The 12256-nt window shown below is 45.8% G+C and overlaps 4 protein-coding genes across 4 annotated transcripts; 2 read left to right on the plus strand and 2 right to left on the minus strand.

Annotated features, from left to right (window-relative positions):
• The first annotated feature begins 660 nt into the window (after window positions 1-660).
• On the plus strand, window positions 661-2400 carry LY89DRAFT_679999 (alpha/beta-hydrolase). Its single transcript, XM_018213988.1, has 4 exons — window positions 661-965; window positions 1012-1410; window positions 1461-1728; window positions 1785-2400. Exons 1-4 carry the CDS (start codon window positions 909-911, stop codon window positions 2072-2074), a joined length of 1014 nt encoding a protein of 337 aa, XP_018077565.1. The 5' UTR covers window positions 661-908; the 3' UTR covers window positions 2075-2400.
• Window positions 2401-3553: 1153 nt separating this feature from the next.
• Window positions 3554-5078, minus strand: LY89DRAFT_171160 (uncharacterized protein). Its single transcript, XM_018205571.1, has 5 exons — window positions 4644-5078; window positions 4454-4560; window positions 4247-4385; window positions 4066-4151; window positions 3554-3945 (listed from the first exon to the last, which is right to left on the minus strand). Exons 1-5 carry the CDS (start codon window positions 4783-4785, stop codon window positions 3763-3765), a joined length of 657 nt encoding a protein of 218 aa, XP_018077566.1. The 5' UTR covers window positions 4786-5078; the 3' UTR covers window positions 3554-3762.
• A 2499-nt stretch (window positions 5079-7577) lies between these two features.
• LY89DRAFT_754960 (uncharacterized protein) lies at window positions 7578-8710 on the minus strand (the record flags this gene model as incomplete). Its single annotated transcript, XM_018221338.1, has 4 exons — window positions 8162-8710; window positions 8059-8098; window positions 7682-8007; window positions 7578-7630 (listed from the first exon to the last, which is right to left on the minus strand). Exons 1-4 carry the CDS (start codon window positions 8643-8645, stop codon window positions 7578-7580), a joined length of 903 nt encoding a protein of 300 aa, XP_018077567.1. The 5' UTR covers window positions 8646-8710.
• Window positions 8711-11147: 2437 nt separating this feature from the next.
• On the plus strand, window positions 11148-12116 carry LY89DRAFT_635429 (quinate 5-dehydrogenase, protein; the record flags this gene model as incomplete). The annotated part of the gene is made up of 1 exon (XM_018211444.1): window positions 11148-12116. One exon carries the CDS (start codon window positions 11148-11150, stop codon window positions 12114-12116), a length of 969 nt encoding a protein of 322 aa, XP_018077568.1.
• Window positions 12117-12256: the final 140 nt, after the last annotated feature.

Raw genomic sequence — 12256 nt, forward strand, 5'->3', positions numbered from 1 at the left:
ATACTGCAGAACCTCAAGCAGGAATTTCTGGAGAGTGACAAGGTAGGAAAGCAGATTGAGGGCACACTTTCGTACGATTTCCATCTGTTAAGTGGAACGGAGGTCTTCCAACTCAAATGCAATGATCTCAAAATAGATAATGCTGCAGCAGGACTCGGTTCCTGGAAACCAACTGCAACATTAGATTCATAACATGCTCCTCTTTCAGCAATTGCTTTGGAGTGCGGATGTGGAGTCAATATTTCTGGACCCGGGATCTTGGTTTGTTCTGGAGCGGAGAGCTAAGCTTCAAAGTGGGCCTGATATTGACAGGATGTTTTGGGGCTTTGAAACAATGGACTAAGAAGATCGGGACCTGCAGATCAATATTGAAACGCTTCAGATTGTGATGTTGGTGTAAACAAAAGTTGAAGTCAAGACTGTAGCCACTCTGTTTCATTTGTGTGTAAGCACTTGCTGCTTCCTCATTGAACTTGACATCTCGAATATTTCCAATAATATAACACATAGAAAGGATGAACTATCCTGGAGAATGAAGAGATATCAGACGGAAACGGTGCCGCACACGTCGTTGCACGATGTGCCTCGGCCGGGATTTTAGAAGATTTCCAGCAAGGATCGGACGAGATTCCCGAGCTGTCACTCCAGCCACTCGCTACACCATCACCTATTTGGGCTCTGCTTGCGAAATATGTCTGTCAACGTTGACAACTCGTCGATGGGACACTGCGATACGACGTGACGGCCTAAACGGTTAACCGGCGCAATCTAACAACGACCTCCAATAATGCCCGGGAAGAATGATATGCCGAGATGTGCTCGGGGAGGGTACATAATGGAAGAAGTCTGTACTGCTGACGTGTGATGCGATGTAACTTTGAAGAAGAGAAGCTGTGACAATTGCAAAGATGAAGACTCCAGAAGAACTTCTCGCGCTCGCGGATATCAATCCTGAACTTGAAGAGGTAGGAATCTTGTCTGGATGTGCTGAGGCCGTACTGACGTATCCAGATCATCAAGAAATATGGCCCTATTCCGAGCCTCACGGCAGACAGCGATATCCCCAAGATCCGACAGCAGCTCATTACTCGAAAACGCCAGATGACGGCACTTACTGAGTCTGCCGAGAAGAAAGAAAAATATGTTGAAGAAGATAGGCAGATTCCTGTCCGCGATGGAACAACAATTGCTGTGCGGATACACAAGCCGAAGAACCCCGCCAAAGATGGCTGTCCTATATTCGTCGTATATCATGGAGGAGGCTTTTGTCTCGGCGGGCTGGACTCGGAAGTTCTGCTCTGCAGGAGGTTCACCGAGCTGGGAGGCATTGCGGTGAATGTGGACTACAGACTTGCACCTGAGCATCCATTCCCTGTTCCGCCTCAAGACGCTTATGATGCCTTGAAATGGGTATGTAAAGGCCTCTGCTCGGCCTTTGGTATCTGTTGCTGATATGTCAGACTGCGGAAAACTTCACACAACTGGGAGGAAACCCCAAGAAAGGCTTTTTGGTTGGTGGCATCAGTGCAGGCGCGAATTTCACTGCGGTTGTGACACATCTCTACCGTGATGATAAGCTATCACCACCCCTCACCGGCGCCTATCTCTCGATTCCTGCTTGCATGGCAGCGGAACTTTGTCCGGAGAAATACAAGTCTGTATGGCTAAGCCGAGAACAGAATAAGGATGCTCCCATCCTCAATAATGATAGTATGGGGTTGTTTGAAAGTCGGTTTGGCCTGTCGATTTATTCTGCATGCAAGCAAATGCTGACCTAAATCTAGAACTCTACAATCCAGATCCTAAGTCCAAGTACCGAACTCCAATGCTCTTCAAATCCCATAAAGACCTCCCAGCAACATATTTCCAGATCTGTGGAATGGACCCTCTTCGAGACGAAGCGTTCATATATGAGGACATATTGAGGGAAGAGAACGGCATCAAGACCAAAGTCGACGTTTATCCTGGCTTGCCACATGGGTTCTGGTCCTATTTCCCTGAGGCGGAGTTTAGCAAGAAGCTTCAGGAAGATTGTATCGGAGGTATGAAGTGGCTTCTGGAGCAGAGTAGCTGAAGAGTCTGGAATGCTCGAGATTGTTGATAGCTGGATAGACAACCTTTTCTCTTGAGGTCAATATGCACTAGTAGTCTAGCGTGGAGACCTCTGATTTCGATCATTTGCCTTTATGCTTATGCTTTGAACTTATATCATTATGCTTCTTTTTCAACGGCTCCCCTGGATTTACTTCCTCCTTTCGTTAGTGCTAGTAACGCAACGAAGAAAGAAAGAACACCTCAGTTGCAAATTCACTACACATTTTCACTAGATAGATGATTAAAGTGTTTGTCCAAGAGGCAGAAAATTTAGTGTATTGAAAATTAATAATTATCCAATCTCAGGACGCTCTACCCAAACGCATCGACAACGCCCAAACTCATTTGTGCCACTAAACATATTCATAGACAACTCGAGGATTACGTTATCTGAGTGCTCTCACCGTTTCCAAAAGAAGCGATGGCCACATTCGCCTGTTACCCTCTTCTTCAAGTGGTGGAGTAGACTGACAAGTGATGTTGTCACAACCTCCCATTCTCCATCCCTTTTTCAAACATCCTGGGCAGACATTCGTGACGACCTTCGTCGCTGCTTCTTCTCTCCATTTACGTATTCTGAGCTCTTCCTCCTCTCGGACGCGCTGCTGGAACGACTTCCTAGCGGATGACATGATGTTATTTCGACTCTCGAATGTTTTAGTGCGAGTGGTGTATTGCGTGGAGTTTGGATAGTAGAATGATGTTGATGCCAGTAGATATGTTGTTGAGGAAGGTATGCTAAGCTTGTAGTTGTCAAGCACTAACTTCATAAGCCTCGAGATCTTCGGCTACCTCGATGGAACAAAGACAATGTTTGTTTCGTCCTGAGGACTCGAGATCTTCTCGCCTCTTGGATCTGGAGTGTTTCCGAGACATGGATAATTCTCGAGGACAGAGTGAAAGGAGTAGTTTCGATGTCCGAAGCTGTAGAATTATCTGAGGACGAAAGTCAGTACCTCACATGCTATGTTCACGTTTTTCGTTGCCTTACAGTTTCTCCTTTAGCTAGACAGGTAGCTAGCAGCTAACTCTTCTAGCCTTGCTTCTTAACCTTACTAATTCGCGTTTGACTCTTAGCTGCCCCATTCCTTCGAAATATACGTTGAGCACGTCTTTCCTATCTCCTTCTCAGCTTCATCGTTTCGCCAAGGCACTGGTGATGGGGTCTGATCTGCAAGTAAGCTTCAAACCTGCACTCATGAACTTTTCATGGTCCCGACCGAGTCATGCTTTCTGACCCAACTTTGCCACTCTAATTGGCTCCTCAAAGTAGATTCACATATAAAAACAAGATTATCTCGGATCTCGAGGGATTTGCTTCTCTTGTCTATATTGTCCCACAAGCTTTAGAACCAAAAGAATCTTAAAGACTCATCTTAAAAGCACCATCAATCAGTATAACTTATTATCTCAATAAGAATTAGCTTGAAACTAGAGATTAACACTGATCTCCCGGTGACTCGTCCTCCACCAAATCGAATTTGGAACTTCAACCTTTCTGAGATACCCAGAATTTGACAAGACTTAAGCTCTGCCGTCCGAAGCTTCGTTATACAGTAGATACTTTTAACGAAACGTCATTCACAAGAAAACCAATACTTTGACGGGGAAGTGCTTCCAATTACTCTCACACACTAAAAAAAGGAGAAAAGAAGCAGACAAAACAACTCAAACAGTAACAGCCTCGGCGGCTCCAATTCCTCCACCACCACCAACACCCCCACCAAGATCTCCGCCAGCACCATCATCTTCACTGTCTGGGTCCGGGACCCCCCAACGCAGATTCTCGTCGTCCTCTTCCTCTTCCTCCTCTACGTCACTCTCCTCCCACAATCCTTCCTCTCCTTCCTCGTCTCCTCCACCCACGTCAAACTCCCCTCCTTCCTCCTCCCCCGCAGCTACCCTCCGCACTCCCGCCATCATCCGCCGGTATTCGGCCTGTCCCTCCCACTCTTCCTCCCCTCTCTCCATCTTCTCTCTCCTCTCCTTCTTCTCTCTCCTCTCCTTCTTCTGCCGCCGAAAAGATCTTTCCGTCTGGAACTTCCATTGCTCGGCAACTATAAATATCCCAAGTCAGCATAATCATTCACGTGACACGAACAGACCTAAGCCACCTAAAGCTGGTGGATTTCAGGACGAGACAGATACTTACAGGTCCTCGTCCTCTTCCCCAGCGATCGCTTTTTGCCCCTCTTTGGGCGCAGCGCCAACCCACCGAACGACACCGAATGCCCAGACTCCCTACCCCCCTTTTCGACACGAGCACCGATGACCTTGGTGAGAGCTTCATCCTGTGCCAAGATAACAGATGAATGATTAGTCTTTGACCAATCTCTGGGAGTATAACAATATGACTAACCGCTTGCTTCTTCTCCTTCGCCTTCTTCTCGTCTCTTCCCTTCTTGTCAGGTCTTGATTTGCCCATTTTGGGAGGGACTTGGTGTGTGTTTTTTTTTTTGGAGGATTCTAGAATCAAGATGTCAGTGATTGATTGCAGAGTGCTCATCGTTCAATAGATTGACGGGAATATAGGGTTGGGTTGTACGTACGGGGGTTGCTGAAGGAGTTCAATTCTCGGCGCACGAAAGTAAATAAATCTCGCGACGCGAAGCGAGAGTCAGGTGTCAACAATTTTTTCAATGTCCCAGATACACCAGGACACCGTCTACTATCAAACTGCAACAATAGCATTGCTAGGTGAATGCAGACATTGCGGTCATTAATTCATCTCTTCCTAATATGCTTTCTTCCTAATCTGCTCTGATGCCAGTCTTTTGGCTCTAAAAGTCCTAGAGAATGCAAGAAGTTCTAATGCTCAGAATATTCAAAGTATAAAAGCTCACCGAAGGAGATCCCTAAATCGTATCATAACCATCTTAAAGCAACAACCGTAGAAAGAGACACGCGAGGAGTTCGACATGGAAACTTCTACCGTCTGATTGGACAATAGGAAAGTCGAAGTATTCCAATTATAGAGTGATGTACTGTTGTGTACTTTCCCGTCCTTAGCACATGAACGAATGTCATTATCCGAGAGGAGACTGTTGCTTTTATGACAGAAGACTTCAAGCTTCAATTCACATCTTCAATTGGCTGCAAAATTATGAGATTGCAATGAGTCCTTGCTCAGCTTTAGATGTCCGATTGCTGTTCGTGTATTGTAATCAAATAGTCAAGCAATCCCGGAATGTCACCCTTTAAGATCAACTTGTGAATCAACCCAAAGTGCAAGATGGAATCTACTGAGAAAGTAATGCTTTTGAAGAAAGAGGCTATCAATGTCAGGGCGTTGCTATCAAAACTGTATCAACATGCCATCCTTGCTTAAAACGAGACGTTACAATAATATGCTGCTGAGCGGAAGAGATCGCAGGGATTGTGGGTCATATCGAAGAGTTTGGCAACGGTGCTATGCGTGCTTCTTTTCACATGTAATCTTACAAGATCTCCAGAGATCGAGAAGATGGGAATATTTAGCTCATGTAACTGAAATACCGTCACTTCGAACTGTCCGCCTTCAATTGGGTGGAGGACGAAGTACTCGCGCGGATAAATCTCCGCTTCACTGTAATGATCTAAGCGAGGTTGATAATGCTTTGTGCTTAATCAAAACTATGTAGACGAGAACCGTGTAAGCGATAAAGGCCAATACTTCTCGCCTACGTCAGCTTTGGGATTCGCAGCCTTGTATCAGAACATCATTTCCATTTAGCTCCAGATCATTCTCAACAATTTCTATCAAAATAAAATGTCAATTCGGCGCGTATGCAACGTCATGAGACAGACTCGCTACGCAGTATTGTTTGGACAAGAGGTCACAACAATGATCTATATTTAAAGCACGGCATTGGCAGCGATAATATTTATCCCCTGCATCGCGATGCCTCTCAAGCTGATAAGTTGTCATGCTAACAGCAATTAGGATCACCATTATGCTAGCATAATCATGACATCCTGCCAGCCTACCCGCTTCCATCAACGTCGAGCTTTCACGATAAGAATTGGAGCCAAGACTCAGAAGCTTCAGACCAAAAGCGCTCTACAGCATAGGATAACAGCCGCACGGCCTTACAGCTGCACAATACTCTGGATTGCACGGCAAACTGGCCTGCATGGCTTGCCAGCTGGTAAGACTTGCCAACAAAATGCGGTATCGGACAGGAAACTCAATACAATACATCGACGAGAGTGAAATTAATCATCGAATACCAGCACCTATGGGGAACGGGGCTTGAACAGAAATTGCCAAATACTAGTGGACACCATCAAACTCTCCAGCGCATCTCCCATCTGCTCATTTGGATGCCTGTCACTCGAAACATCTACTATCGCCTACCATCACTACTAGTGACTAGTCAATATCAAAATACTGCAGTTTGGCATATACCCAGAGTACAGTACACTTGTCTTCGGTCCCACAAGTCTCAGATTTCCATGCATCAGGGCAGATCCACCTGGCGCAATGCTCCAGAATTCTGCTCATCCTCACTTGAGGCACATCACCACCAACTGAAACAGTCCACTTGAACCTTTCTCAGTCCTTTCGGTCCCTTATATACTGTTTCAAGTCAGCCATTCTCTTGCACTCATTCGCCCGCATATCTCATCTTCGTGATTCACAGTCCTCTCTCATGTCCATTCAGCACTCACTCACCATTCACCCAGCCCCTCTCCACACCTCCAAGTCAAAACTGTCACCGATTACACATCATCCTCTCTCTTGTTGTCTTCGAACGTCGTTCTAAACCGCAACAAGGAGGAGATTGATGCAAAACGACGTTCAGATTAACGGGAGCTAAATCACGTGTAACATGCCCCACCTGCCTGATTGGAAAGGATCCCCTGAAAGATGCAGATATTCTGATACTGGACACGTGATTTAAGCATGGACATTTATTTGATTTTTTGTCGGGAAATAGCAATTTGAGAGGCTTCGATTTGGATGTCCTCGAACTTCAGCCACAATGGAATTCCAATTACAATGGCATGGCAACATCTCGAGTTGATGTGCCGTAAGATTTAAAATTTGGGATATATTGTTCCAGAGTTTGTGGGATATTTGAGTGTGGTAAGTTTTAATTTGAAATAAGATTTCACAGATCAAATGGTGTGACAACAGCATGGATATGCTGCACTGACGGTACTTAGAAGATAACTTGAAAACTAGCGGTTACCATGTCGAGCAACGTGGAAACTTGAGATGAAGATATTTGGCCCAATTCAAGGTTTGGAGCAGCACAACACAAGGTCTCACATGGAACAAAAGACTTTGCACTCCATATGAATTCAAGTAATACTCTGACTTCTACATGTCGTCAAACTCCCAGAACCGTCTTCCATATTTGCTGGCCCGTGTTACGCCTTGCCCAGCCAAATCTGCCTTCCAGAAGCGTGACTCGAATATTCCATTCCGAAGATGTCTGATGAGAGACTATTTTACATTGCGTTCGTATTCTCCCATTGGCATCCATCCATTGGAGATCCTATTTGGGCGTCGACATGGCAGCATCCCAGTTGAACTGCGTTCCACAAAGGCCTATACACACATGTTAGCTTCCAATCTTTGTATGGGACAACTTTGACTTACAATATACATTGCTGCAGCCACCAATCTTCTCAACTTGGGTCTTGCACGTGGGACATGGTGCTGAAGATTTCTTCGTCTCTTCCAAAGAATCAGACTGTGCAGCACGATCACCCTGACTGAGTGACTTATCGTATTGCTCGCACGATAGTTTGGCATGCCACGGTTTCTGATGCTTGAAGCAAGTTGCGTGAGAACACTTTTTGCAGATCACTTTTGGCTCGGCCAACCCTTTGTGGTGAATTTGACCATGTCCGCACTTTAGATTCAGGCACCAGGTAAAGTTTGAATGGTGACGAATAGGCCGAAGCTCGACATACCTCGCGTATCTAGACATCAGATAAGCTTGAAGTTGAGGACGTAATAGTTCGAGGACTTACTTCAAAAGAGTGTCTCCGGACAGGAATGGCTTGACTTGATCTGCTGAGAGGAGCAAGTTGCATATTAGGCAGGAGATTTGATCCCAAGACTGTGTGGACATACGAGTCTTGATGTGCCGCTCAATGCATGTCTTGCATGCATATAGCTTACCTGCTACAGTAACATCAAGACAGCCTGGATGCGATGCTGGAACCTCAGATGCCAAGACGTCTGTTGCGCATATAGAGCAAAAGACCTTCGATTCTTCGACGAGGCTGTTGTTTGCGCCAGTATTGGACATTTTATTCTGAAGATTGGGATTTGCGCGTGGTCCATCTCTCAACATCTTACGAGTAAGGACTTCTTCGTTCTCCAGAGACTGTCTGATGGTGCTGCGATCTCTAGCCTCCAGTTCAACTTCAAGTCTTTTGAGTCGCTCGAAGAGCTCTCTCGCGGTCTCCTCCGGCTTAGTCTTCTTGTGGTAGATGTTGAGAATGCGCTTCAAAGTCTTGAAGTCGAACGCGTCGAAAGCTTGACCGAAGAGCAGGTCTTCATCATCGTTGTTGCCAGTGGCCACCCCACGTCTTTTATTGACGACAGAGCCCATGGTGGAAGATGTTTCACGGAAAACTTGTTGTGGTGTGGTCGCAGATGTCTGCTTGCGTATGATCAACTCTGATTCTTGTTGAGGACGTACTGCGCTTGGAGTGTGCGTATGAAGGAAGAAGTTGGTCTCTTGGAAACCTCGAAAAGAGGAGACTATATAAGCGGTAAGCGAGGAGGGAATATGGTTCTTCCCTTTGCCTCTTCTCGAGTACGTTCACGTGACGGATGGAGCAGCGCTATAGCGCGGACTATCCCGCCTGTAACACAAGCAAGAATAGTTTAGGAGGTAAGGATGATTATGTGATATGGCAGCTATCTACCGAAAACCCGAGTTTGCTATCAGTGTTCCAAAGTATCAAAGTCTCAAGCTATCAAAGTTGATGACAAGCTTCCCGAAAAGGGCTTGAGATGAAGCAGAAGTCGCGCATCTACGTTGATCGTGCTGCTCTCCACCAGTCGAAGTTAGTCTTGCACTGTGTACCTTCACATTAATCCATGTTAGCTTCATCTACCCTTCTTGACAGTGCGTAATATATAAGCTTACAATACATATGAGCGCAACCTCCACTCTTCCAAATTCGTACATCGCATTTCGGACATGATCTTGTATAAAGCCGAATCATCCTTGTCGTAGCCAGCTCCTGCATACGTTTGCTCCCTTTTACCTCTCCTCCTTTGTTAACAAAGCTGGTGTCAACATATCGACGACATGACTTCGCGTTATGGTCATCGGGGCCATGTCCTTCATCCCAAGGAACGCCATGCTTCATGCATGTCTAAAAACCACATTTCTTACAAGTCATGCAAGGGGATCTCCTACCTGGTTCGTGAATCTGGTCTGAACGGCAGCCAGGTCCTGTACACAAGCAGAAAGCCCTTAAACTCTGTAGGTAGAAACAGACCCTGTACTCGTCATATCTGCAACACTGTCAGTGTCGGTGCTAGAGTTGGCTGGATTACTGTACTTACTCGGAAAGTACTTCAGCGGATGCATATCTCCGGATGACTTCAGACGGAACAATTGCTCTGTAACACGGACAGGGTACCACTTGCCAGTTGGTCTCTTCATCATTCAATGCAGTGTCGATACCAGTCGTCAAGCAGGACTCGCAAAGTCTGCAGTCATGATCACAGTCTGGCGAGATCTTGTCTCGTCGAAAGAAACCGGCAGGCAGGGTATCTTCGCATGCGTCACATGTGTATTCTCAGTGCTGTGAATCATCACTTCATCTGTGAGTTCTTTCCGTAGCGTAGGCCATCTTTGGATGAGATCTCGAGTAATGGGAAGGTCTCGAGACAATATCTGGGTAATTGCGTGCTGTTGAAGTGCAGACAATTCTTTCTCCAGGTAGGTAAGCCTTTGCAGCAGAACACGGCGTACCTGGTCTTTAACAAGCCTTTTCAAAAAGATAGCCAGAATTCTTTTTAAGACAGGGATAGTGTAGTCAGCAGGGCGACGACCGAAGATCGTGTTACGCAACGAGACCTTTAGTGCTTCTGATCGAGTGGCAGTCTCTGACCTTCCTCCAGCTTCCGCTATGTCGCATATCTAAAGTGGAGGATGAAAGGGGGAAGGGTAATACCTCTTCAATGATCGAGATGTATGTCAAAGTGGAAGGATGGTGTGCATGTGCTTGACGATATTGGAGTTATAAGTATGAGGAGAAGAGAGACATCGAATCTTGTCTGGAGCACTCCAGCCAAGATTCGAAGTTCCGAAAGACGACAATGGAACACTCTTTCAGACTCGGTACCTCCTTGCATGCATTTCGCGCATACTAAAACAAATAACCCATTGACGACAATATGATACAACCAGAGCTTCGAATTCTGGGACGTGGAATCCATCCTACTAAGATTGTGCTGACGCCACAACTTTTTGGTAGACCAGCTAAGCAGATTTCTCACTTGAAACTATCATAGAGTTGATAATTGCTGCACAAGGCCATCTATATAGGCATGGAGGACAAGAAAGGTCTTTTAGAGTTGACAAGTACCGCTTTATCTGACTACTGAAACATTCTAAAAGAATCGCCATTTCCAGTCATTTGACACCATGCTTCACGTTATTCGGCCTGTGGATTTGTAATCTTAGCACAGTGTACATTGCACAGCAGTCATCGGAAGTTTGGTCATACTTTATCATAGATCTGCTGGAGTACGAAGGGTAGAGTGTCGTGATTTGGGATTATCCGCTAAATCTCGCTCTTTTCGACTCCGCTTCAACATACTACATGTAGTCTGGGACTCAATTCAGTGTTTGCCATGCTGTAGTCGAGTCCACTCATCGAACAACTTTTTCGCGCGGGTATCCGCGAGGGGCTGAGGATTTTCCCGGCACAGAGGAGGGGTATAGCATTAGCGGGGCTAGACCGGGGAACTTTCTCCACATGAACCTCTCAATGAAGCGAGATACCAAGTGAACGTAAGATAGAAGAAATAATCTGAAGGAGCAATTAACAATCTCGACCAGAGCAGCAGAGAGATAAAATTTAAGCTCATTATGACAACTACCGAAATAGAGACCCTGAGACTCGACAGCACAACCAGCAACTCAGCTGATCAGAGAAAGTACGTGTATTTGGCAGGAGTTGGAGTAACTCATTCGATTGGTATTCATCTGCATAATTATGTTGCAAAGTCTCTCGGCTTACCATGGACTTTCATCAACCAAGAATGTCCCACGGTTGAGGACGTCATGGCTTATTTCCGCGCGCCAACTTTCGCTGGAGGTGTGGTCACGATGCCATACAAGAAAAGTATAATGCCATTTCTGGACGAGCTCGATCCTTTAGCTATTACTCTTGGAGCTTGCAACAATGTGTATCTGACGAAGGAAGGAAAATTACGAGGTACGAATACAGACTGGCGGGGAATCAAAGGTTGTCTGCTTTCTGGGACTTTGACTGGCACAAATGAAGGCAAAGGAAAGCCTGCTCTGGTGATTGGTGCTGGTGGTGCTTCGAGAGCTGCTGTTTATGCTTTATTCACAGAACTCGAATGTGGAGAAATCTACGTTGTGAATAGAGACGCAAAAGAGGTGGAAGATTTGCTTGAAGATTCAAAGGCCTATGCTTCTGGACGACAGCCGAAACTACGACATGTCAATTCTGTCGCAGATGCAGAAGGACTGCAAAGCCCGTTTTACATTGTTGGGACGGTACCCGATTTTGAAGCACGAACGGAAGAGGAATTGAAAGCTAGAGCGGTCTTGGCGACATTTCTACAGAAGGAAGAAAAGGGAGTCCTTTTGGACATGTGTTTCAAACCTAGAAACACACGGATACTGCAAATGGGAAAGAAACATGGGTGGAGAACGGTTGAGGGAACAGATGTGATAGGTTTTCAACAGGAAGAGCAATGGAGACTATGGGCTGGTGCTGGTGAGAACGGCAGGAAAGCTGTGCCTATGGATGAGGTATGGCAGATCTCCAGAAAGGCGGCCGAAGAAAGTCTTGCTATCAATTTCTGATTTACGCCTTAATGTACTATGTATCATACAACGCAGAATATTTCCATAGATGCTACCTGAGAAACTTCTCGTTGTTGGCTTTGTTCCTTGGTGATGGATGCAAATCACAGAAATGGTGGCGCATAAGTCTTCAGCCGCCT

The sequence above is a fragment of the Mollisia scopiformis genome (genome assembly GCF_001500285.1).
Source record: "Mollisia scopiformis unplaced genomic scaffold LY89scaffold_2, whole genome shotgun sequence".
NCBI lineage: Eukaryota > Fungi > Ascomycota > Leotiomycetes > Helotiales > Mollisiaceae > Mollisia > Mollisia scopiformis.